Source organism: Trachypithecus francoisi, unplaced genomic scaffold (assembly GCF_009764315.1).
Source record: "Trachypithecus francoisi isolate TF-2019V2 unplaced genomic scaffold, Tfra_2.0 Lachesis_group5, whole genome shotgun sequence".
NCBI classification, from domain to species: domain Eukaryota; kingdom Metazoa; phylum Chordata; class Mammalia; order Primates; family Cercopithecidae; genus Trachypithecus; species Trachypithecus francoisi.
Window position 1 is genome coordinate 143,383,282 of NW_022681470.1, and position 24,848 is coordinate 143,408,129.

A 24,848-nucleotide genomic window follows, 5' to 3' on the forward strand; every position below is an offset into this window, starting at 1 on the left:
GCTGGAGGTATCTCTGGGGTATGTTTCCCTATTTCCCTGGGATTACGCCTTGCAGCTTTTCCTGAGAAGGCCATTAGGACAGCTGAATCAATCCTAGAATGTTGGCAAAGGTCCAGATTACCCTGCAAGGCAAAGAAGGCCTGCATTTATGGGACCTTGGACCATTTATTTGCCCTCGTGTTTACAGAAAAGTTTCCTTCCTGAGGCCATGCTTCTGTTCTGTGCCTCAAGGTGCCTGGCACTAAGGTGGCAACCAAGGAAATGACAATAATATTTTCGTCACAAATTTATGTACAGATACCAAGGCACACTTTGCTTATCTGTGCTACTCTTAACCTTCCATTTTATACTTTTATTGTCTAAGTCAAATGCTCATTCTACCCAGTAATATCTCTGTTTTGCAACAACAGTCTTAACATTTAACACTGTAGACTGGATGCAGTGGCTCATGCCTGTAATCCCAGCACTTTGGGAGGCCAAGGCAGGTGGATGACCTGAGGTTAGGTGGTCAAGTCAAGCCTGGCCAACATGGTGAAACCCCATCTCTTTTAAAATACAAAAATTAGTCAGGCATGCTAGTGCATGTCTGAAATCCCAACTACTTTGGAGGCAGAGGTTGCAGTGAGATGAGATCACACCACTGCACTCCAGCTTGGGCGACAGAGCGAGACTCTGTCTCAAACACACACACACACGCACACACACACATTTAACATTGTATATAACGAAGAGATAGGAGCTCGGTACAGTGGTTCATACCTGTAATCTCAGCACTTTGGGAGGTCAAGGTGGGTGGATCACCTGAGATCAGTAGTCAAGATCATGCCACTGCACTCCAGCCTGGGCGACACAGCGAGACTCTGTCTCAAAAAAAAAGAATATATGAGGACCTTGACAACCATGAAAGAAAGACAGATTGGAGACTGGAGGTCCTAGTGCCAACACCCTAATGGACGCTTAGGGACTTGAGTTGCAGGAGTTAGTCCGGGGCCTTTGGATAACACTGAGGCATAGCCTCAGCCAGATACCCTCAGTTGCCCCAGGACCTCCTTCTGGCCCCATGTAACAGGTAGACCTCATGCAAGGAAACGGGATTGAAACAAACCCAACATTCTCAACAATTGAGGATGATGAGGGATTGACAGTGTCCTCTCCAGCAAGCCTATCATCCATGTCTTAAGTCCAGCAGCTGTGCTAGTCAATTTTAACTATTAATAGAGGCCTGGTATTTTTCTTCCATTTTAGCTATTGTTGAGTTTAGGGACTCTGAAAAAGGGAAAGAACGAGCAGATCCGCTTTTACTTACCCTTTCACTCACCCTTCTGCAGATCCTGGACGAGCCCTCAAAAATATTGTAGGATCCTTGGGGTGTTGATTTCTGTGACTGGTGGCACCTTTGCCTGAGTTTTGCTTGGGCCCACTGGGCTCATTCCACCCACTCAGCCTGGCAGGCCGTGCTCAGCTCACACTACTAGGCTGGTTCTTATAGTTGCCAAGAGTGAGCCAGGTATGGAGGGGCGATGGATGTGTGGGCAAGCAAGCATGAGGTTTGACCACTGCATGCAGCCAGGCACACCAGCTGCTGCAGCAGGTCAGGCAGCTCCAGGTGCTGGCAGGGACCCTGGCTCTCTGAGAGGCTGCAGCCAGACCAGGTGCACCACAAGCAGCTTCTACAGCTGCCACCAGGGAATGCAGTGGCAATCAGAAGCCTGGAGACTCCAGGAACCACCAGGCCCCAGAGAGGGAGTCACAGTCCTGGCTCACGGAGCTCCTAGGTCCCTGAAGGGCCACAGCTCTTCTCTCCTTCTCTTCACCCACAACACGGCAAGGGGCATGTTTCAGCCCTGTGGGTTTTATAGCTCTTTCAGCCCTGCTGTGTAGCAGTTCCTGAATTCTTGTCCTGTGCCCAAGAAGAATGAGGTATGCGGACAAGTGGAGGGTGAGCAAGGTGAACGGGAGCTTTACTGAGTGACAGAATAGCTCAGAGGAGGCTCTGGACTGGGTAGCTCCTCTCTACAAGCAGTTCATCCTGTCATTTTCTGTGGCTCTCAGAGGAGAGGAGGCCCTGGAGTGGGTAGCTTCTCTCTGCAGGCAGGTTGTCCCATTGCTTGCCCAGCTCTCAGCAGAGAGGAGGCCCTGGAGTGGGTAGCTCCTTTCTGCAGGCAGGTTGTGCCATCATTCTCTGCAGCTCTCAACAGAAGGAGGCCCTGGGGTGGGTTGCTTCTCTCTGCAGGAAAGTCATTCCATGTTCATCCAAGCTCTTAGCAAAGAAAAGGCCTTAGAGTAAGTTGCTCCTCTCTGCAGCTGGTAGTCCCGATGTCTCTGCAACTCTCAGCAGAGAGGAGGCCCTGGAGTGGGTAGCTGCTCTCTGAAGCTGGTCATCCCGATGTCTGCCCAGCTTTGGCTGAGCCCAGGGCTTTTATGGGCCTCAGAGGGGAAAAAGTGCATTCTGGTTGGTCCATCAGCAGGCCTGGAAAAGGCATCACATGTTGCCACTCCAGTCCATGGGGCTGATAGCCCAGCCCCTAGCCTTCAGGCCCTCCCTGGCCCGAAGGTGGGGCCTCACCAGGGACCATCTCCTTCCACCCAGGAACCTGTCTGCCTCCTGCTGCTGGTTTTTTGTTTTTTGTTGTTTTTTTTTGAGACGGAGTCTCGCTCTGTCGCCCAGGCTGGAGTGTAGTGGTCGGATCTCAGCTCACTGCAAGCTCTGCCTCCCAGGTTCACGCCATTCTCCTGCCTCAGCCTCCTGAGTAGCTGGGACTACAGGCGCCCGCCACCTCGCCCGGTTAGTTTGTTGTATTTTTTAGTAGAGATGGGATTTCACTGTGTTAGCCAGGATGGTCTCGATCTCCTGACCTCATGATCCACCCGTCTCGGCCTCCCAAAGTGCTGGGATTACAGGCTTGAGCCACCGCACCCGGCCTCCTGCTGCTGTTTATGGTGCCCAGGCTATATGTGCCAAAGGGCGCATGCAGGTCAGCACTGAGCTGCCCTCAGCCCCCCTTTGGCTTCCCTCCTATGCTCGTTGGTGCCCAAAGTCCAGATGGGGCTGAGGTAGCAGGGAGCTGGCATGTCTGCACTGCCCCAAATGTGGGCACACCCTGCCTGGCTGTAACAGCTCTGGGACTCAGCCCCAACTTTGCTTTGAGATGGAGCGGGCATCGACAGCAGGGAGAAGCCAAGCAGTGGGAGCAGATATTTCTGAGCCTGCAAGAGCAGGGGGAGCCTTCCTGGGCCCTCAGGAGTGCAGGGATTCCTGGGTCCACAGCTGCAGTTTGGACAGCTGCAGCTGCACCTGGGAGGGTGAGGCTCCTGCCTGCTTCCAGGCCCGAGAGCCCAGTAATGCCCAGGTCGGTAGCCGTGGCTTGAGTGGCTGCAGCACCATCCAGGGAGCTCCCACCCCAACTCAGAAGGGGCAGGGCTCCCACTTGTCACCAGCTTCTACTAGATTTATGGAGCATGCAGTCCTGGCCGTGCCTCTGTGCTGCAGCTAGTATGATAGTGGCGGCTGGTCCAGATGGCCAGCCGCTGCCATCAGTGCAATCATAGCCCACTGCAGCCTTGGGCTCAAGCAATTCTCCTGTCTCAGCCTCTTGAGTAGCGGGGACTACAGGTGCACACCACCACACCGTATGTTCTTCCTTTTTAAGGTTGAATAAGCTTCCATTGCACGAATAAACCATGTTTAGTCTATCAGCTCATGTGTCAGTAGACATTCAGTTCCTTCCCCATTATTCTTTTTTTTTTTCCAAGACGGAGTCTCTCTCTGTCGCCCAGGCTGGAGTGCAGCGGTGCAATCTCATCTCACTGCAAGCTCCGTCTCCCGGGTTCACACCATTCCCCCGGCCTCAGCTTTCCGAGTAGCAGGGACTATAGGCGCCCACCACTACACCTGGCTAATTTTTTTTTTTTTGTATTTTTTGTAGAGATGGGGTTTCACTGTGTTAGCCAGGACGGTCTCGATCTCCTGACCTCGTGATCTGCTGGCCTCGGCCTCCCAAAGTGCTGGGATTACGGGCGTGAGCCACCGCGACCGGCTGTTCCCCATTATTCTTTTCAATATTCAAAGTATTCCACCTCAGCCAGTGGGAGTCCGAGGGATGCAGTTTTGAAAATTCCCAACAATGTAGAACCTAATTGAATGGTAATTTCCCAACTGCCTAAGGGGGAGGGGGCTGAGTTCCAGAAGCTCATATTTGTAGCAAGCGTAGCCTAAAGATTCTTTCCTGCAAGCTTCCTTCAAAGACAGATGCTGGCCAGGCATGGTAACTCATGCCTATAATCTCAGCACTTTGGGAGGCCAAGGCAGGTCGATTGCTTGAGCCCAGGAATTCAAGACCAGACTGGAAAACATAACTGGGAAACAACAAGACTCTGTCTCTACAAAAAAAGAAAATGCAAACATCAGCTGAGCATGGTGGTGTGAGCCTTTATTCTCGGCTACTTGGGAGACTGAGGCAGGTGGATCACTTGAGCCTGGGAGGTGGAGGTTGCAGTGAATTGAGACTGTGCCACTGCACTCCAGCCTGGACAACAGAGCAAGACTCTGTCTCAAAAAAAAAAAAAAAAAGAAAAAGGTAGATGGCTACCCCTGACTCCCATTTTTGTCCCTTTACCTGGGGCAGTAATTCTGAAACTTAGGTGAGCCTTGGAACCATCTGTAGGGTTGGTTAAGCCACTGCTGTCCAAGTACATAAAATTTCTAATTCCATAAACAAGGGTGGGAGAAGAACAGAATGTGCATTTATAGCAACATACCCAAGTGATGCTCACACTGCTGCTTTGGGGACTACTTAGAGACAATGATCTACTTACATCCAGTGATAGGATTAAAACTTTTTTTTTTTTTTTAAGTTATGGCGAGGTGCAGTGACTTATACCTAGAATCCCAGCACTCTGGGAGGCTGAGGCAGCAGGATTGCTTGAATCCAGGAGTTTGAGACCAGCCTGGGCAATATTTTTTGTTTTGTTTTGTTTTGTTTTTGAGACACAGCCTCATTCTGTTGCCCAGGCTGGAGTGCAGCGGCACGATCTTGGCTGTCAGCTCACTGCAACTTCTGCCTCCCAGGTTCAAGCAATTCTTATGTCTCAGCCTCCCAAGTAGCTGGGATTACAGGTATGTGCCACCACGCCCAGCTGATTTTTGTATTTTTAGTAGAGATGGGTTTTCACCATGTTGGCAAGGCTGGTCTCAAACTCCTGACCTCAAGTGACCAGCCTGCCTTGGACTCCCAAAGTGCTGGGATTATAAGTGTGAGCCACTGCACCTGGCTGTCTACAAAAATTTTTAAAAATTAGCTGGGTGTGGTGTTTATGTGGGAAATAGGCATACCTAAATAGGTGCATACCTGTGTTCCCAGCTACACGAGAGGCTGAGTGGGAGAACCGCTTCAGCCCAGGAAGTTAAGGCTGCAGTGAGCTGTGTTTGCAAGACTGCACTCCAGCCTGGGTGACAGAGCAAGACCCTGTCTCAAAAAAACAAAAACAAAAACAAAAACAAAGAAAACCCCAAAAAACCAAAAAAGTATCCACATTAAATCACTGCTTATTTTCTCAGCATGAGCTCCATTTTTTTTTTTTTCTTTCCAGCACCACCTGCCCTTGATTAAAAAGCATGGTGATGTTACCATGACAGCGATCTGGCCTTCTTTAGAGTTTTTATCTGGACTTACTTTCATTCCAAAGTTACTCATTTTCTGGTGCTTTTTGTTCTTCAGTGCAAACACTGGCCCCACTAGCTAATAAATGTTTGACTGACACTTAAGTGAGAAAACAATCTGGTTGTTTTCTTCGTGTGTGTGTTTTTTTTCTGAGACTGAGTTTTGCTCGTTGCCTAGGCTGGAGTGCAGTGGCACAATCTCTGCTCACTGCAACCTCCGCCTCCTGAGTTCAAGTGAGCCTCCTGTCTCAGCCTCCTGAGGAGCTGGGATTATGGGCACCCACCATCACGCCAGGCTAATTTTTGTATTATTAGTAGAGACAGGGTTTCACTACATTGGCCAGGCTGGTCTTGAACTCCTGACCTCAGGTGATCCTCCCATCTCGATTTTTTTCTTCGTTTTTAAAGAATTTTGTTACTTTTTGCCCATGACACAGCTCACAGGAGATCCTGAGAATGTGTGTCCCAACAATCTGATTTTTTAAATAGGAGTTATTTATTTTTATCCAACTTTTTTTTTTTTTTTTTTTTTTTGAGGTGGAGTCTCGCTCTGTCGCCCAGGCTGGAGTGCAGTGGCCAGATCTCAGCTCACTGCAAGCTCCGCCTCCCGGGTTTACGCCATTCTCCTGCCTCAGCCTCCCGAGTAGCTGGGACTACAGGCGCCCGCCACCTCGCCCGGCTAGTTTTTGTATTTTTAGTAGAGACGGGGTTTCACCGTGTTAGCCAGGATGGTCTTAATCTCCTGACCTCGTGATCCACCCGTCTCGGCCTCCCAAAGTGCTGGGATTACAGGCTTGAGCCACCGCGCCCGGCCGCCTGTGTCTTTATAATAGAATGATTTACATTCCTTTGGGTATGTACCCAGTAATGGGATTGCTGGGTTGAATGGTGTTCATGCCTCTAGATCTTTGAGGAATTGTCGCACTGTCTTCCACAATGGTGGAACTCATTTGCACTCCCACCAACAGTGTTAAAATCCTTCTTTTTCTCCATAACTTTGCCAGCATCTGTTGTTTTTTGACTTTTTAATAATCACTGTTCTGACTGGTGTGAGATGGTATCTCATTGTGGTTTTGATTTGCATATCTCTAATGATCAGTGATGTTGAGCGTTTTTTTCATATGCTTATTGGCTGCATGTATGTCTTCTTTTGAGACGTGTCTGTTCGTGTCCTTCGCCCACTTTTTAAGAAGGTGGTTTTTTCTTTCTTGCAAATGACAACCCGATATTTAACGATAAGAAGGAATTTAAAATAACTGCACAAGGATCTCTAAATCGCAGGCAGAAGGTCCTAATGTCCAAGAAAGAAGTGGCTTACAAAGTCCTGAGAAAGATGGGAGTATGCCTGTTTTCCACATAAACACAGTTTACAGGTCATTGTAAAATTTTGTGATTCTCAATAAATCAAAAAAATTTTTTTGTGAGAGATTACTATTATATGAATTTTCATGGATAACATGAGATTCTCTTTTTAAAAATTTTATCTTTGATCAGGGTGCAATGGCTCATGCCTAGAATCCCAGCACTTTGGGAGGCCACAGCAGGAGGATTGCCTGAGGCCAGGAGTTGGAGACCAGCCTGGGCAACACAGTGAGATCCCTCTTTCTATACTAAATAAATAATAAATAAATAAATAAATAAATAACCAATCAAACTAGCCGGGTGTGGTGACATAAGCCTGCAGTCAGTCCTAATTGCTTAAGAGGCTGAGGTGGGAGAATTGTTTGAGCCCAGGAATTCTAGGTTACAGCGTGCCATGATTGTGCCACTGTACTCCAGCAGAGACCGCATTTCAAAAAAAAAAATCTTTATTGACAAATAACTGTATACATGTATGGGGTACACCTTGATGCTTTGATACAGGTATACATTACGGAATAAACAAATCAGGCTAATTAACATATCCATCAGCACATATACTTATCAATTATTTATGGTAAGAACATTCAAAATCCACTTTTAGCATTTCTTTTTTCTCTTTTTCTCTTTTTTGAGACAGAGTCTTGCTCTGTCACTCAGGTTGGAGTGCAGTGGCATGATCTCAGCTCACTGCAACCTCTGCCTCCCTGGTTCAAGCGATTCTGCTGCCTCAGCCTCCTGAGCAGCTAAAATTACAGGCACACACCACCACGCCTGGCTAATTTTTGTATTTTTTTAGTAGAGATGGGATTTCACCATGTTGGTCAGGCTGGTCTTGAACTCCTGACCTCAGGTGATCTGCCCCAGTCAGTCTCCCAAAATGCGAGGATTACAGGCGTGAGCCACCACATCTGGCCACTTTTAGCAATTTTAAAATATAAAATAACATTATTATGTAGTCACCTTGTTGTGTGATAGATCGCCAGAACTTACTCTTCATGTCTAACTGAAAACATGTGACTCTCTTGGGTCGTCTGAATGTTTCAAATTTGCATCATTCAAATTAGCACGAAGAATCACACAATACTGTTCTTCAACCTGTTTTACAGATGTGCAAACTGAGACTCAGGGAAAGGTGAAGAAGGGGCTGACCAGGTTTGCCAAGGATTATGCAGAATTAGAAAATTAATATCCACTTTGGGAGGTTGAGGCAGGCGGATCACTTGAGGTCAGGAGTTCGAGACCAGCCTGGCCAACATAGCAAAACCCCGTCTCTACTAAAAATACAAAAATTAGTGAGGCGTAATGGCGAGCGCCTGTAATCCCAACTACTCGGGAGGCTGAGGCAGTAGAATCTCTTGAACCTGAGAGGCGGAGGTTGCAGTGAGCTGAGATCGTGCCACTACACTCCAGCCTGGGCGACAGAGGGAGACCGCGTCTCAAAAAAAAAAAAATATTAATCTCCAGTTCCAGAACCCAGGGCTCATTCCATCACATAGCAGCATCATGCGGTCAGGAAACAAAAGTGTCCCTAACGGGGACCCTGGGGGATCCCTCCCCAGGGCTCGAACCAGTAACCTCAGTTGCAGCCCCGAAACGCTCCCGCCCTGGAGGCTCCAGCCACGAGGCAGCGCCCCCTGCGGGCCACAGCGCGCAGGCGCGGAGCGCCCGTCCCGCCCCCGCCCCCCTCCACGTGCGGCGCACACCTCGCGCTCCCCTCCACCAGGCTCGCCTCGCGCCTCCCTCCCTCCCTCCTCCCGCCCCTCCGGTCCCGGCCTCCCATTGGCTGCGGGTTTCGTCCCTCCGACCGCAGCTCGGCAGACCCCCGCCAGGCAGGAAGTCCCGCGCCACGAGCGGCCGTCCGCGCCGTCGATTGGCCCAGGTGGCTGTCAGTCGATGCGGCGGGCCCTAGTCGGCGGCGGGGGCCCGTGATCGGTGCGCGACCCGGGCTGGCGGTGGTTTCCGGTTCCGCGGGGCTGGCGGGCGAGCGGGCGGCCGGGATCGGCGGCGGCGGCGGCGGCGGCGGCGCTTGACAGACAATGAGGGCGGCGGGGCGGCGTTGAGCGGCGGCGGCGGCGGCGGCGGCGGCGAGCGACGCGGGGCCCGGGGGCGGGGCGGGGCGCCAGCCATGGACAATCAGGTGAGGAGCGGCCGCGCCGCCCCAGCGCAGCCCGCCCGGCCCCCTCCCGCCCGCCGGCCCGCCCGGCCCTCCCCGGTCCCGGCCTCCCCGCTCCGCGCCCGCCCGCTCGCTTTGTGCGCGCCCGCTGCTCCCCGGGCCTTTATGTGGGGCGGGGGCGCCCCTCCCCCATCCGCGACCCCGGCCCGGCCAGAGCGCCGGGGACCCCCTTCGGGACCCGAGCCAGGTCCGGAGCTCCCTGGGACGCCCCTAGGAACCCCCCAGCCTGGCTCGGAGTCCCCCGGGAGACCTCTCGGAACCCCAGTCCGATCTGCATCCACCTGGGACGCCCCTGGGGACCCCAGTCCGGCTTAGGGACCTCAAGACAGCTCTCCGGACTTCAGCCTGGCCCAGAGCTCCTTCCAGGCACTTCCTGGGATCTTGGCCCTGTCCAGACCCCTCCCAGGACCCCTGGGATCTGTCCTGTAGACCTTTTTCTCTCTGGGTCCAGGGCCAGTCACTGTCTCCTTTCCTGTCTGGACCCTTGGCCCGGAGTCGCCTCAGACTCCCTGAGTCCCCAACCTGCTGCCTGTCCTCCCTTCAACCTCAGCTCAGATATGAGGCGTCCCCGGCCCCCTGAGACCCTGCTCTGCGGCGTCTCTCTTCCTTGAACCCAGGCCTAGCCTAAGATTTATTTCCACCCACCCGCTACCTGGGCCTGAGCCTTCTCTCCCCTCTGATCCTGCCCCGGCTGCAGCCAGAGCAACCCTTTCTCCTCCAACCCCAGCCCTGGCCTGAGCTCCTCAGACTCCCTAGGACCCCGGCCGTCTGTCTTTTGCTGCAGGGACTCAGGCCTGTTTGGAGTGTCACCTCTGTTTGTACTTGCTTTTTCAGACTTCTTTGACCCTCCCTGCTGCCTCAGCCCCCTTCTAGTTTCAGGCCCTGGTCACTCTGCCTTAGACCTGGTGGGGCTGTCTCTTTCACCTTCAGACCCTCTGCTCTGCGACCAGGACCAGGAGCAGTTGCTTTTCTGATCTGGATGCCCCAGACCTTTGAGTCACTGATTGCCTGCTGTTGCCCTCAGTTTGGGCCCTGTCCGTCCCTGGGATCCTGATTTAGGCTTCCCCACATTTCACCCCAGTCCAGATCTCCCTCCCAGGCTGGTTTGTCATGACACAGTCCTGCAGTCTCCTGCACAACCTTCGCCTTCAGGATCTCCCACTTCATCTAACGCCCCTCATCCTGATCAGTCCTGATGTCTCAGCCACTACTCTCTCGACCTCCTTCCACCTCATTTTCTGGTTTTTTTTCCCCCAGGATCTTAGAGTCTCAGTTGAAACCCAGGGTGGGTGGGTTCCCCAGCCTCCCTAAACGCTCCAGACGGCCCCTCCCCATTGGTCTGTGTTGGTTCTCATAAACACGAGGTCTTCCTGCACCCTGGTACCCCTTTTACCCAACTCTGCGCTGCGTCTTCTCCAATACACAAGCCCGTACCCCTCTTCCTCAAGTCCAGAACCATTGCTGGCCCCCAACATGGGATCATTTCTTCCTCCTCCCCGGCTGCCCTGGCTTTCAGGGGCGCCAGGCCAGGAAAGGTGTCGTGGGGCTGTGGGGGTGGCAGCCGAAATCTCCGCCGTTAGAAAGGGCAGGTTGGGGCGTCCCTGGCTGCTGGCGCCACTAAGGTGGCACTGTCTGGCTGTGTGGTTTCATGGGTGGGGGGCAGGGAACCTCCCTCCTGCCCATCTGGGCGCCTGTGGCACAGGGTCATGGAGACAGGTGGCTCATGCTTCTGGTACCCAATTTCAATGGCTTCCCGTCTGATTTGGATGTTGCTGCCTTCCTCTTAAGAGGTAAGGAAGAGTTTGCAGCAGTTGATTGGTGGATTTCCACGGCATGGTGTGAGTTGATTTCCGTTGAAGGGACAGAGCTTGTTGCTTGCGATCTGGTATCGAGTTAAAAGCCCAAATGAAATGTACCTTTAGTGTCCACTTTCAATGAAGCCTGACTCTGGCAAGTCCCATTGGGCACACAGAGGCATAGGGTATGGCCCCTGCCCTCCTTCCTTAGTCACCGGCAGAGATGTCCTAGGCTGAAGCATGTCTGTTCCCCTCGTGATGTGTGGGACCCTGGAGGTCTGTGTGGCTGTCACTTATGTAAGTGGGATGATGGAAATGGGTGGCATTCCTGGTCTGCGACGGAGAGAGATAAAGGTCTCACTGAGGTAGACAGGCATGGGAGAGAGCTGGCTTTGCACTGCCCAGTACCACAGTCACCAGCATCTGTGGCTGATTTACATTTAAACTAACTCGAATGACAACTTCAGTTCCTCCATCTCACCAGCCATGTTTTAAGCACTCAGTAACCACCATTACTGAGCTACTGACCACTGTGTCGGGCAATGCAGAGGCATTTCCATCATCGCCGAAAGTTCCATCCATGGTGATGGTCTCCCTCCTTGCAGAAGTATTTGCAAGGGAAGCGGCTCCCAGAGGGAAGTGTGTTTGGACCCAAAGTCTGATTCTCCTTCCCCAGCAAAGCCTTCGTGCAAGTTTGAGAGAGGCCCAAGGGCCCTGTCCCTTCCTCAGAGCAGGAGGCCCCTGGAGAAACAGGAGAGAATGGTATCTTTTACCCAAGCAGATGAGTTGGCGGTCAGTGTCCCTGCGGGACTCTTGGCACAGGGAAAATGCTTTGAATCCAGCAGAACCTGGGCCTCCGCTCCCACTAGCCCCCCAGATGCCACAAAATGTTAGTGCCTCAGTATAGTGGGAAACAGCATGGCTTTCCACCCAGTCGCCGGCTTTGGGAAGCTTTGGTTCTCTTTCTGCCTTCCTCTTTTACTTTCTAGGACTTTCAGACCCCCCCTACGAAGCAGGATTTCCCACTGTGCTCTGGGCTCCCAGCTTCTCAACATTGACATCTTTTTCCCCATGGCCAGGAAAACGCCTTTCTTGTTCTCTTTGCCCCAACTGTAACCCGCATGTTTGACCCCCTCCGCCCCAAGTCTGTGCTGGCGTTGTCTGTGGCATTTGTGTTTTTTTTGGCAGGGGGATGAGCGAGTTCCCTGCTCACTTAAGGGTTATGTCTGGAAGGAGTGTGGTTTGTTTCCTGGGCTGGGGCCGGGGGAGGGGACTGGGACGTGACAAGGATAAGGCTGAGCAGATGCCGAAGAGATTGGGAAAGGGCCTGAGAGCAGGTCACGGGGCCTGGGGCTGCCTAGGGAGCTGGGAGGTGGTGTCAGCATCTGGGCGGTCACGTTCTTCAGAAGGACCAGGGAGCACCCCCACACTTGAATTGCTGCTTGCTGGTCTTGCACATGCTCTCCTGGGTTTGGATTTGAGGGCAGCTGCCTCGCAACGATGTTCTTCAGCAGGGAAAGTTTGTCTCTGATGCCAGGGACCCATTTCACAGATGCGGAAATGCAGTCTCAGGAAGTCCTACCAGTAGGCAAGGCTGAGTAGAGTCTTCCTCTTGCAACTCGGCTGGTTCCCCAAACCTGCCCGAAAAGCTCCGAATTCCCCAGGTCGCTGTCTGAGGTGTGACAGATTTCCCGCCTGCTCCCAGCTCTGAAGCGTCTCCCTGGAAAGCTGACCTGCCAGTTTTTTTGTCCTAAAGTGATTACACTGTGAAGCAGTTGAGGGCAGGGACCAGAGTCCCGTTTCCCTTTATGCCCGTTGTGGGTCGTCACAGGAGGTTTTGCACTCAGCTTTGCCAGCTGCTGGTTAAATACAAGTTAACGGAATCAGTCCGTTTGCAGCCAGGCCCACCTGGTCTGGTGACAGATGCTTTTATTGGGGTTGTTCGCCTTCAGAAAGTCCACCAAGGCTCCTCCCGCTCCCCGCTGGAGGTACACTGTCTACACATCTTTGGGGCCCTAGTTTGTAAACAGTCTGGCCCAGGCCTCCACTGACAGTGTGCTCAGAGAGTCAGTCTTACCAGGAACCTGCAGGCCCTATAAAGGGGAATTTGCATTTCCAGGTGGTCTGCACACCTCTCTTAGAGAGTTTCCAGAGAGAAATTCATTGAGTGCCGTCTCATCGCTTTGTCATTGTACCTTGGATCAGAGGGACTAGGACGATGCAGCCAGAAGAAGGGTGGAGGTGCTGGCCCCCAGCCCCAGTGTGCCAGCAGTCAGGGAACCAGGACCCCGTGTACCTGTCAGGGAGAGGCCCCTGCCCTCCGAGTGGGCAGCTCTCCGCTTCAGAGGACTGTCACAGAGGGGTACCCATCTTTCCCGGTCCGTCTTACGTTCGAATTCAGTGGTTACCACTGAGGGCCCCCACCGGACCTGGCGGGAGAAGGTTCCACAGGGTGTTTTATTGGGTCTCCGTGGGATTGCCCGAACCTCGTCACCTCTTCCTGTGTGTGCATGTGTGGCTCACACACATGCACATGCTCAGCCCAGGAGGACCTCAAAACCAATTCAGGCTGAAAGGGGAAAAGACTCCTCAGTGCTCTCCCCTCCTGCGGGGGGCGGGGGGGATCGTTGCCTACGAGGGAATTAGATGCAGTAGCCAAACTCCAGGCATCATGACACCACTGGGCGAAGGGCAGGTTCCCGGAGGAAGGGCATCTATTGAGAATTCCCACCACAAGACCAGGGAAACCTTCAGATAAACTGGTTGTTGAAGGCCTGTCTTCAGGGCTTGCAGGAAGGGCGTGCGGTGCATGGGCTGAAGGAATTGTGCGAAGCTGTTGGAACCTGGCTGGCTCGGGGCTCTTTGCCGGGCGAGGGCCGCTGCAGCCCACACCTGGGGAGATGCACACGCTGCACTGAGAAAGCCGCAGGGAAGCTGCCCTCCAGGGGCTGTTTGCCTGGTTTGCCCGATTTGGGATTTGGGCCCTTTGGTTCCACGTGCCCTCTGCCAGCTGGCCTGGAGAAAAGGCAGTGTCCCAGCTGAGGCCCTCTGCCCAAGCCTAACTGTCCCCAGATGGCCCTTGGAGCGCTCGTGCCCATCCCTCCGTCCGCTGTCTTTCAGGTGATTTCCCAGCAGTGCGATGGACAGCTCTTTCCGGGACAGTCCTGGAAGGTTCCCCTTTATCCAGGGCTTTTGTTGGGGAGTGGGTGTCAGGGTGATCTCAGAGGTGCAGGGAAGTGGAAATCCTCGAGACCAAAGCGCCCGGCTCATTTCCAGCCATCCAGTCCAGAGGTTCCAAAAAAGTGGCCTCCCAGCAGCAGGCGTTCCTGGTGCCTTGAAGGAACTTGCTGGGATAAAGTTGGGGGAGAGCTACTGACCAATCAGATGCATTCATTCTAAGACATTCTAGCGAGCCTGTCAGTTAACCTCTGCAGCCAGGCACCCTTCCTAGAGAGACAGCTAATTGATTAGCTTCAATTCTTTGGTCCTAATGGCCAGGGAAAGAGTCCAGGTGGCGTGGGGGGAGGAGGGTGGTTACCCTTGGCTGTGGAATTGGCTTAGCTGTGCTAATAAATTATCATGACCTGACAAGTCAAAGGCGTTGGCCGGGGCGCCGCTTCTTGTTGACGTGGCTTGAGCGTCTTACTGAATCCGTGATTCCTTTTTTACTACAACAGCAGAGACTCTGTGTTATCCCACCCTTCCGGGGAGTGCCCCCCTCAGTGCTCCACAGTCCCCTGGGTGCAGCAGGCCAGGCCCCCAAACTTCGCATCTGTTGGCTGAGTCTGGGGTGTGCCCTTAACCGTGGGTGTTGAGGCTCAAGTTGGCGCCAGCCCCCAGGGCATCGATGTCGCCCGGGCAGCGCTTTGGGCCTGGCCTGCCGGCTGCGAAGATGACCCATCGCTGCCTCGGAACCTTCCTGTTTACTTTGGCCACTGCAGCGGAGTTCTGGTGCTTCCATCCTCCCCTCGCCAGTGGAACCACGGTCTTTCACTCTTTCACAATAACTGCTCTGCCGCCTGCGTGCCCTGAGTAGGAACTCCCTGTCATCAAAAATGCCGGGAAGTCGGCCGAGGTCTGAGTGGCCGGGTCAGTGAATAAGTGATTCCGAGGAGACGCTGTCATTGTGTGGGAGTCAGCTCCACAGAAGCAGGGGCCATTCTCCCACATCCTGGTGCTGTTCCCATGATGTATATGTAGATTTAGTTTTCACCTGTAATGCTCCCAGCGGGACAGGGGTTGCCTTCCTGTTTTCTAGAGAAAAAGGCAGAGGCCCACTCGTGTAAGCGTAGAGGGTGATCACAGCCGATTGGGGCTAATGTCAGTGTTGTTTTGGGTTTGTTGGGGTGCCGTGCTGTTCCGAGAGACGCTTGCGCTTGGCCTGAGTATTGCTGTGCCGACGCTCAGCCCTCACCTCGTGTGTTTGGTGGGGGTGCTTTTACCTAAGATCCTCATGAATCCGCAGCGCCGGGGTTTATGAGAGTGCCTGGTCTTCCATCCATCCCCACTTTCTTCCCACACTGAGGTTGTCGATGTCGATGTCCCTGCTTCCTGGATCTTGGAGTCACCTGAATGTCCTCCACCGTCGGGTCCTGTCAGTTCTCTGGCTTCAGGCTGTGTTCACCCCTTTTTCCAGCCACTCCCTCTGGTTGCCTCCTCATGGGCTTGAGTTGCCGTTAGTTTGCCATTTGTCCTTTTCTGCCTGCACCCCAGGCGGTACACAGAGGGCCGGGGGTCTTTGACTCTGAGCCCGTTTCCCGTGTCCATCATCCACTTACCACGGGTTATTTCTTTTGTGTCCGACCTGGACACTCTGGCCCGATCCCAGGCACCCCCTGCAGTGTGCCTGGTCCCTAGGGAGTCCCCACCCTCTTTTCCCAGGGAACTCCAGAGGGATAATCGTCCTGAGCCAAGGGAAGCCCCTCTGCCCCATTTCCTTTTAAAAATTAATTTTTAGTTGACAAAAATTGTATATTTATATCATGTACGTTTTAATTTACTTTTTAAGTTGCCAAATACAAATTGCATACCTCTGCCTCATTTCTTATACCTAACTTGCTGTGCGCACAGAGCCCTCAGCCCCTCCGGTCAGTTCTTCCACACTCTGGAACTGGCCTGTCCTCATCTGCCACCGTGGCCCTGCCCTCTCCGAAAGCAACATTCAGAACTCCCTGACCTGAGAGGCTCTCTGGTTTAATTAATCCCGCATCGTCCAGGCCTCCTGTCCCGTGGTTTCAAGATAGAGGGTGAGAGGACGAACGAGATGTAGTCCCTGCCCTCAGAGAGTTCACAGGGGCCCTGGGGGCTGCCGTCAACTACCCAGGAGCAGGGGGTGGGATGAATGAGCTCCCGTGGAGCTGCCCACAGGCTTCTGCGGGGACTCAGGGTTGTTCTCCAGCGTGGCTACCAGAAAGGGCCCTGGAAGGAGGGCGGTGTGTGAGCCAGGACTCGAGATGAGTAGGGTTTTGAAATGAGCTTAGGGCACCCAGGCTGCGGCACTAGAAGAGATGAAGAGAGATGGGGTGGATGTTCCTGGTGTGTCTGGGGCTGGCTGTAGGACTGAGCTGGAATGTGTGCGTTTCCTGCATTTCCTCAGTTCCGGGACTCTGAGATACCAAGACAGCGCCACCAACTCAGGCGCAGCTTCTGTGTGTGTGCACGTGTGCTCCTGTGGGTGCAGGCTGGACTCTGACTTCAAAAGGGTTAGGACGTGAAAAGAGACGAGTGTCTCAGACTTGAGGAAATACATGCATGGAAGATGTACACAGGGCTCGGGCTTCCTACTGAGGGAGTGACAAGCCTTGGAAAGCTTTAACATGGCGGGCAGGGGTGGGGGTGATAGGATCTGCCTGCCCCAGCGGCTCTAATCGCGTGACAACTGAGATCTCAGAGAGGGGGACGGAGAGGGAGGGAGGCCAGCCAGGCGCCGGGGCACTCAGCCAGGTAGCGGGGTCTGAACGAGGCCTCGGAATGCCAAAGAATAGACAGGTACTGGAGGGATTGCAGCCACTGGGACACACCTGGCCAGTTGCCGAGCGATGGCGTGGAAAGGTGCAGATGGGAACTGTCTGGTCTGGGGCCTGGGAGGGCGGCTCTGTCGGGCGAGGGCGTGGGACTCAGGCCACGGTCTGGCTGTCTCCCGGCTATCTCAGCACTTAGAAGCAAGTGTGTACTTGGCCGCAGCTTTATTTTGTAACATTCTTGTATTTGATAGTAGGTGTCAGGGCCGTATCTGAAAAGTCCAGGGAGGTTTTTACAAAGCAGGGTGGATATTTACTGTAGGTTCCCTGTTGGTGGTTTTGGCCAACCTAGGTATGAAGAGTGCTTTGAAGGCATGCGGCTTTGTGTTCAGTAACGTGGAACTGGCCTGAGCTGCCTTGTATTTCAGACCTAAGTGTCAGATATGACATTTGCTTAGTGGAGGGGGCTGGGCTGCCCAGGCCAAGGGTCCACCTGGGACCACTCACCAGGGGGCCGCAGGCTGGCCTCTGCCATCTCCTCGGGAACCTCCCATTCTGCTCTTGAAACGGAAAGCCAGTGTTGTAGCTGATGACTTAGGGGAAGGAGAGGGGCCTCCGGGAGGCGCTGTGATGCGTGCGTGGGAATGAAAATGCTGGTGTCAGCAAGCTTAGGTGGCAGAGACACCGACAGCCATCAGCAAGATGACTTTTGATAATGCGAGTGCTGGGAAGAGCATCCTCTATGATAAAGAGTGATGGGAGCGGTGGTGGATGCTTTCGGATCGGTGGTCAGGGGAGGCTTCCCTGCAGAGGCACGGTCCAGCTGAGAGCCCAGTGACAAGAGGCGCCAGCGTCGGAACTCTCAGGAGCAGAGCATCCTAGGCCAGTGCAGTGGCCCCGAGGCAGGAGTGAGCTGGGCTGAGCTGGGGACTGGTGAGGAGGCTGTGCGGGTGGAATTGAGGATGAGGGGGTGGATGGGAGGAGACGCAGGGCCTGCGTGGGAGTATGGAGGGGAGAAGGCACGGGGCATCCGCGCCAAGGGGCTGGCACGCTAGGAAGCTGTCTGTGTGCTCCTCACTGGGTTGAGAGCTTGGGGCACTGCTGGAGGTCTTTATCGAAAGTTCTCTGTGGGTGAGGGGATGGTCCCCTGCTTGGAGCCGTGTGCTGACCTGGTCTCCCCACCTCTCTCTCCCTCCAGTGCACCGTCCAGGTGAGGTTAGAGCTGGGGCACCGTGCCCAACTGCGCAAGAAGCCCACCACGGAGGGGTTCACTCACGACTGGATGGTGTTTGTGCGCGGCCCCGAGCAATGTGACATCCAGCACTTCGTGGAGAAGGTGGTCTTCTGGCTGCACGACAGCTTTCCCAAGCCCAGACGCGGTGAGTGGCCCCAAGCCCCCAGTGCCCACAACACGGACCCGTCTGACTTCACTCCTCCCACGGCCAGGCTCCACCCCTCCCTCAGGAGCAGCAGGACCCCCCAACCGTGAGGTTCCGGCTTGCGTCCCTCGGCGTGGGGTCATTGGAGCCGCGTCACCTCCAGCTGTTGAGTTAGTTGTAGGAAAAACTGAAGGAGGTGGTGGCGGTCTGTCGTGTCGTGATTTAGACTCGGGCTCTGGGAAGCAGCCAGGGAGCACAGCTAGGTGGGCACGGGTGGGAAAGGTGAAGTCAGCCAGCTGGTGAGTGATCAGAAAGTGGCCAGCTGGCCCTGTGTTTGCTTGGGGGTGCTGTGTGAAGAATTCCGAATATCTGGGGCAGAAAGAATGCGGGAGCTCATGTCACCACTATCTTTTCTCTTCCGTGTCTTCCCTCTCCCTTCAAGCCTCAGACTGTCATTGGTTCAGCACGAGTGCCTCACTCGTGTATTCTGTCACCTGTGGCGTGGGGGCCCTGGCCTTCCTGAGGGTGCAGTGTGACGGGGCAGAGGCAGGAGCTCACCCAATTTATGATCAGGGAAGCCCTCCCGGGGAAGTGAGCCCCAGGGGAAGACTGTGGTGTGGAATTGGAGAGTGAGGTGGTGGTCTGGTGAGTGCCATCAGGGCTGGGGCCGCATCTGCTTTTCTTACTGCTGAGTCCCCAGTGTGAAGCCCGGGGCCTGGCGCATCACAGGGGTTTGAGAAATACTTCTTGAGTGATGTGCTGATAAAGGAATGAGGGACTTGCTGTAGCAAACCGCTTCAGGGTCAGGAGAGCCCTGGCTGGGCTGGTGATCCCTCTACCCTGCAATATGGGGGTCCTGGGAGCTCCAGGGGCTACCGGAGGTGAGCCGTGCACAAGTGTGGGTGTGCTTAGGTTGAAGCAAGAGCTTCCCTGGAGCCGGGACCCTGGCCCTGAGCCTGTGAGTGGTTTGCAGCCTAGTGGGGAAGTGACGGGCCTTGACAGCAGTAGAAGCTTTTCATTCTGAAGGGACGCTCACCTCCAATTCCCTCAGCCTGCAGCTCCCCTTTGCCTCTGCATTTCTCCTTTCCTGAGTCTTCACCTTCTCCCCTTTTCCTTCCTCCCTCTTTAAGCCTCTTAGAGGATGGCCGCGGAGGCTCCTGACAGCGGCAGATATTTATAAAGCGCTTCCTAATTGTGGGGACACGTGCCATCTATCGAGCACTTCCTGCCCAGCCCTCTGTGCGCAGGATCACGTTTTCTACTCGCCACAGCCCTCTTGTGCAGACAGGGAGATGGGCCCAGGGGGCAGGCTGCTGCCTGTGCTTACAGCAGGGTGGGCAGGCTGGCCCGTGGGCTGGGTCCGGCCACTGCCAGTGCGGCCTGTTTTTATTGGTGCACGGCCATGCCCGCTCGCGTGGGTGTCGCCTGTGGCTGCTTTCGCGCCACGTCGGCAGAGCAGAAGCCTGGCTGCCCCTCCTGCACCAGGCCCTCTTTCCTTTCTCTGGCGGCATCCACTCCGCTTCTCCTTCACCAACCCCCTCCCCCACTCCCTTTTTCTCTGTCCCCGGAGCACAGGGATGGGCCCTGGACGCTGATTTCCATCCACTTTGAGACTGTTGATTTCACCTTTGTTCCCCACCATGTTGACACAGCACCTTCTCCAAGCTCTAGGTACCTGGAAGATGGGGTGATGAGTGGGGCTCACTCTCAAGGGTTCGTTTTTAGTTTTTTGTTTGTTTTTAAAGAGATGAGGTCTCGCTCGCTGTGTTGCCCAGGCTGGCCTTGAGCTCCTGGCAGGCGCATGCCACCATGCCAGGCTTCAGTGTCAGTTTGTAGGCAGCCTTTAAATTAGTAACTGAGCCCTGTTTGTTGTAGTCTGTCTGTGGGGCCTGGAGACAGATAGCAGCCCCATCAAATGTATCAGAAAGTAAATTCCCAGCTCACACACTGTTGCATTGAATAAAACTTGAGAGAGGGAGTGATCCTCTTAAAGCACTCCAGCCTCTGGAATGATACTTGAGGTACTTAAAAAGTATCTTTTACTTCCTAGGCGGCTTACATTATCACAAATCAAACTGGGCAGAAACATGTAAGGTACAAAGTTGCTGTTCCTGGCCTCCTTAGTCCTCCCTCCCCGGGGGCCATCTTCCTAGCCCTCTCTGGACTGTCTTAACAGCAGCTCATTTGCTTATTTCTTGAAAATGTAGACAATGCTTACTGATTTACCAGCTTGAAGGGTTAGAATTTATCCCAAAGTACCCCTTTTACCCACTGTCTTCTCTAAGTTTTTAATAGTCCAGTGACTCGCTTTTGCGTTGGTCGTCTTTGTGACTCTTGAATGATGATGTGAGCCTGTTTACCTTTGGGATCCTTCACAGAAGAGTCCCACGTCACCCTTTTTAGGGAGTCCTCTGGCTGCCTGGGCTAACTCGCAGTTTCTTTGCCCAATACACCCACACAGCCATATGCTTCTTAGCCTTTTTTTTCTGCTTTGGTTTTCTCCTTAGCACCATCTTAACATCTTGTACATATTACTTCCTTATCTTGTCCATCCGTCTCCCCACCCCAAGTAAGAGGTTTCTATCAGTTTTGTTTGCTGTACATGCTCGGTGCCTGCAGGGATACAGTAGGTGCTTACTAAGTGTTTGATGACTGAATGGACCCTTGTCCCTGATCAGCTTTTGTTAGTGTTTTCTGGCTCTCCACTAAGGAAGGCAAGGCCACCAGCACCCTGTCTTTTTTTGACCCTGCTGCACCCCTCCTTTTGAGGCTACACTGGATGTTGTTAAGCTTGTTGATGAAGACCAAGACCTTCACTCCCCGGTTATAGATTGACTGTAAGAGTTGGGAACTAGCAGTAGGCAGCGTTGACGTGTTTGACGCTGCCACTGTCAGGCTGGTTGGGACGGCAGGACTTCATTCGGCCTCTGTTTTCCGTTTCCCGAACTCTGGGCCACTCCAGGGAGGAGGCTCCAAGTCAGGTCCATGGCAGACGGGTTCTTTTTGGTCATTTTTGGTTAAAATTTGGCCCTATTTGAGCTTGCTTATGTGGTCTGTGACTTTGGGAATCCCCCCTTACTTCTCCTTTTTGTGTTGTGTCTTTATCAATACCTTCATTTTCCCCCATTCTCTCAATCATTTCATTTATTCTGTGGCTTTTTTTTTTTTTTTTTTACATTTTTTGGCTGGGCGTGGTGGCTCATGCGTGTAATCCCAGCACTTTGGGAGGCCGAGACGGGTGGATCACCTGAGGTCAAGAGTTCAAGACCAGTCTGGCCAATATGCTGAAACTCTGTCTCTACTAAAAATGCAAAAAAATTAGCTGGCTGTGGTGGCTCATGCCTGTAGTCCCAGCTACTTAGGAGGCTGAGGCAGCAGAGTCGCTTGAACCCAGGATGCGGAGGTTGCAGTGAGCCGAGATCATGCCAGTGCACTCTAGCCTGGGCGACAGAGCGAACTATGTCTCAAAAAAAAAAAAAAAATTCTTTTAGAGATGGGATGTCGCTATGTTGTTGCCCAGACTGGACTCCAGCTCCTTGGGCTCAAGCAGTCCTCCCACCTCTGACTCAGGAGTAGCTGGGATTACAGGTGTGAGCCGCCTCACTTGGCTTTCTGGCTTGTTTTGTGAAGTCCTCTGAGTGTTTCATGCTGGTTCTCTGTGCCTTCCTTCTCTGATTACAGTGGACTGTTCTCCAGCCACCCCTTTAGCCACCACCCTGGGCCTTTTCTCTCCTGTTCTCCTGAGGTGGTTTGTTTATTGGCCTATGTTTTGGTTTATTTTCTCGTTTTGATTTATTTTCTCGTTTTGGTAGAGCAGTTTCTCAAGTAATATCCCAAGAGATTAATTACTTAAGACATTTCTGGCCAGGCTCAGTGGCTCACGCCTGTAATCCCAGAACTTTGGGAGGCCGAGGCAGGTGGATCACCTGAGGTCAGGAGTTCAAGACCAGTCTAGCCAACATGGCGAAACCCCATCTCTACTGAAATTACAAAAATTTAGCCAGGGGCGGTGACAGGCGCCTGTAATCCCAGCTACTCGGGAGGCTGAGGCAGGAAAATCGCTTGAACCTGGGAGGCGGAGGTTTCAGTGAGCCGAGATCGTGCCACTGCAGTCCAGCCTGGGTGACAGAGAGAAACTCTGTCTCAAAAAAAAAAGACAGACAGACATGTGGGCAGTAAACCCTTTGAGTCCTAGCATGTTTGAAAATGCCATTATTGGGCCGGGCGCAGTGGCTCAAGCCTGTAATCCCAGCACTTTGGGAGGCCGAGACGGGCGGATCACGAGGTCAGGAGATCGAGACCATCCTGGCTAACATGGTGAAACCCCATCTCTACTAAAAAATACAAAAAATTAGCCAGGCGAGGTGGTGGTTGCCTGTAGTCCCAGCTACTCGGGAGGCTGAGGCAGGAGAATGGTGTGAACCTGGGAGGCGGAGCTTGCAGTGAGCTGAGATGCGGCCACAGCACTCCAGCCTGGGCGGCAGAGCGAGACTCCGTCTCAAAAAAAAAAAAAAGAAAATGCCATTATTATCTTCTCACAGTGGAATGGTTGGTTGGGTGTAATTTTGTGGTTTGCGAATTACAGGTCGAGAATCCCTAAGCTGAAAATCTGAAATCCAAAACTTTTTTTTTTTTTTTTTGGAAACAGAATCTCGCTCTGCCACCCACCCAGACTGGAGTGCAGTGTTGCGATCACAGCTCGCTGCAGCCTCAATCTTTGGGCTCAAGCAGTCCTCCTGCCTCAACCTCCCAAGTAGCTGAGACTACTGGCCCACCACCATACCCAGCTTTTTTATTTTTTGTAGAGACAGGATTTCACCATGTTCCCCAAGTTGGTCTTGGACTCTCGGGCTTAAAATCTTCCCACCTCGGCCGGGCGCGGTGGCTCAAGCCTGTAATCCCAGCACTTTGGGAGGCCGAGACGGGTGGATCGCGAGGTCAGGAGATCGAGACCAACCTAGCTAACATGGCGAAACCCCGTCTCTACTAAAAAATACAAAAAAAAAAAAACTAGCTGGGCGAGGTGGCGGGCGCCTGTAGTCCCAGCTACTCGGGAGGCTGAGGCAGGAGAATGGCGTAAACCCGGGAGGCGGAGCTTGCAGTGAGCTGAGATCCGGCCACTGCACTCCAGCCTGGGCGACAGAGCGAGACTCCGTCTCAAAAAAAAAAAAAAAAAAAAATCTTCCCACCTCGGCCTCCCAAAATGCTGGGATTACAGTCATGAACCACCATGCCCGGCTTAAGATCCAAAACTTTTTTTGAAACGGAGTCTCACTCTGTCGTCCAGGCTGGAGTGCAGTGGCGCATTCTTGGCTCACTGCAACCTCCACTTCCCAGGTTCAAGCGATTCTCCTGCCTCAGCCTCCTGAGTAGCTAGGACTACAAGCCCCCACCAACACGCCTGGCTAATTTTTGTATTTTTAGGAGAGACGGGGTTTCACCATGTAGGTCAGGATGATCTCAATCTGTTGACCTCACGATCCGCCCGCTGTGGCCTCCCAAAATGCTGGGATTACAGGCGTGAGTCACCGTGCCTGGCCAAGATCCAAAACTTTTTTTGTTGTTGTTGAGACGGAGTTTCGCTCTTGTTGCCCAGGCTGGAGTGCAATGGCGCAATCTTGGCTCACCACAACCCCTGCCTCCCAGGTTCAAGCGATTCTCCTGCCTCAGCCTCCTGAGTAGCTGGGATTACAGGCATGTACAACCTTGCCTGGCTAATTTTGTATTTTTATTAGGGATGGGGTTTCTCCATGTTGGTCAGGCTGGTCTTGAACTCCTAACTTCAGGTGATGCACCCCCCTTGGCCTCCCAAAGTGCTGGGATTACAGGCGGGAGCCACCGCACCCGGTTAATTCAAACCTTTTTGAGTGCTGACATGATGCTTAGAAAATGCTTACTGGAGCATTTTGGATTTCGGATTTTCGGGTTAGGGATGCTGAACCAGTGGAATGTGAATATTCCAAAGTCTGAAAAATCCCGAATTCACAACACTCCTGCTCCCAAATGTTTTGGGAGCACATATCACTTAGCACTGTGAAGGCGTTGTGTTAGTATCTTCTGGAAAATCTGATGCCATTTGGTCCTCATCCCATTACACGTGACCTGTTTTTTTCTGTGGAAACATTAGGATGTTTTTAGGACGTTTGCTTTATGATATCTTTTTTTTTTTTTTTTTTTTTGCTACTGTTCACTATGTTTTGTGACATTTGAGTGTCCTTCATTTTAGCTCTGAAAGTTTCCTTCTATTTATTTGACAATTTCCTTCCATCTGTTTATTTCCTCTCTTTTCTTCTTTTTGGGATCCTCATTTTATTTCTTGTTTTCTTTTTTCCTTTTTTTAAACTGAGTCTTGCTCAGTCACCTGGAGGGCAGTGGCACTGTCTTGGCTCACGGCAACCTCGGCTGCTCAGGTGCAAGTGGTTCTCGTGCCTCAGCCTCCCGAGTAGCTGGGGTGACAGGTGCGCATCACCACGCCTGGCTAATGTTTTGTATTTTTAGTAGAGACGGTTGTCCAGGTCG

General features: G+C 53.1%; 1 protein-coding gene across 3 annotated transcripts in view; it reads left to right on the forward strand.

Moving 5' to 3' along the window:
• Positions 1 to 8,917: 8,917 nt before the first annotated feature.
• MLLT1 (MLLT1 super elongation complex subunit) overlaps positions 8,918 to 24,848 on the forward strand; it is a 73,861-nt gene continuing 57,930 nt past the window's right edge. The window contains exons 1-2 of one of the 3 annotated variants that reach the window (XM_033199883.1): positions 8,918 to 9,158; positions 18,149 to 18,329. In XM_033199883.1, coding sequence (XP_033055774.1) covers positions 9,147 to 9,158; positions 18,149 to 18,329 — 193 coding nt within the window. In that variant the 5' untranslated portion in view covers positions 8,918 to 9,146. Of the gene's footprint in view, positions 9,159 to 16,943; positions 17,884 to 18,148; positions 18,330 to 24,848 lie in introns of those variants that run through there. The other 2 variants (XM_033199881.1, XM_033199882.1) reach the window with 2 other exon arrangements.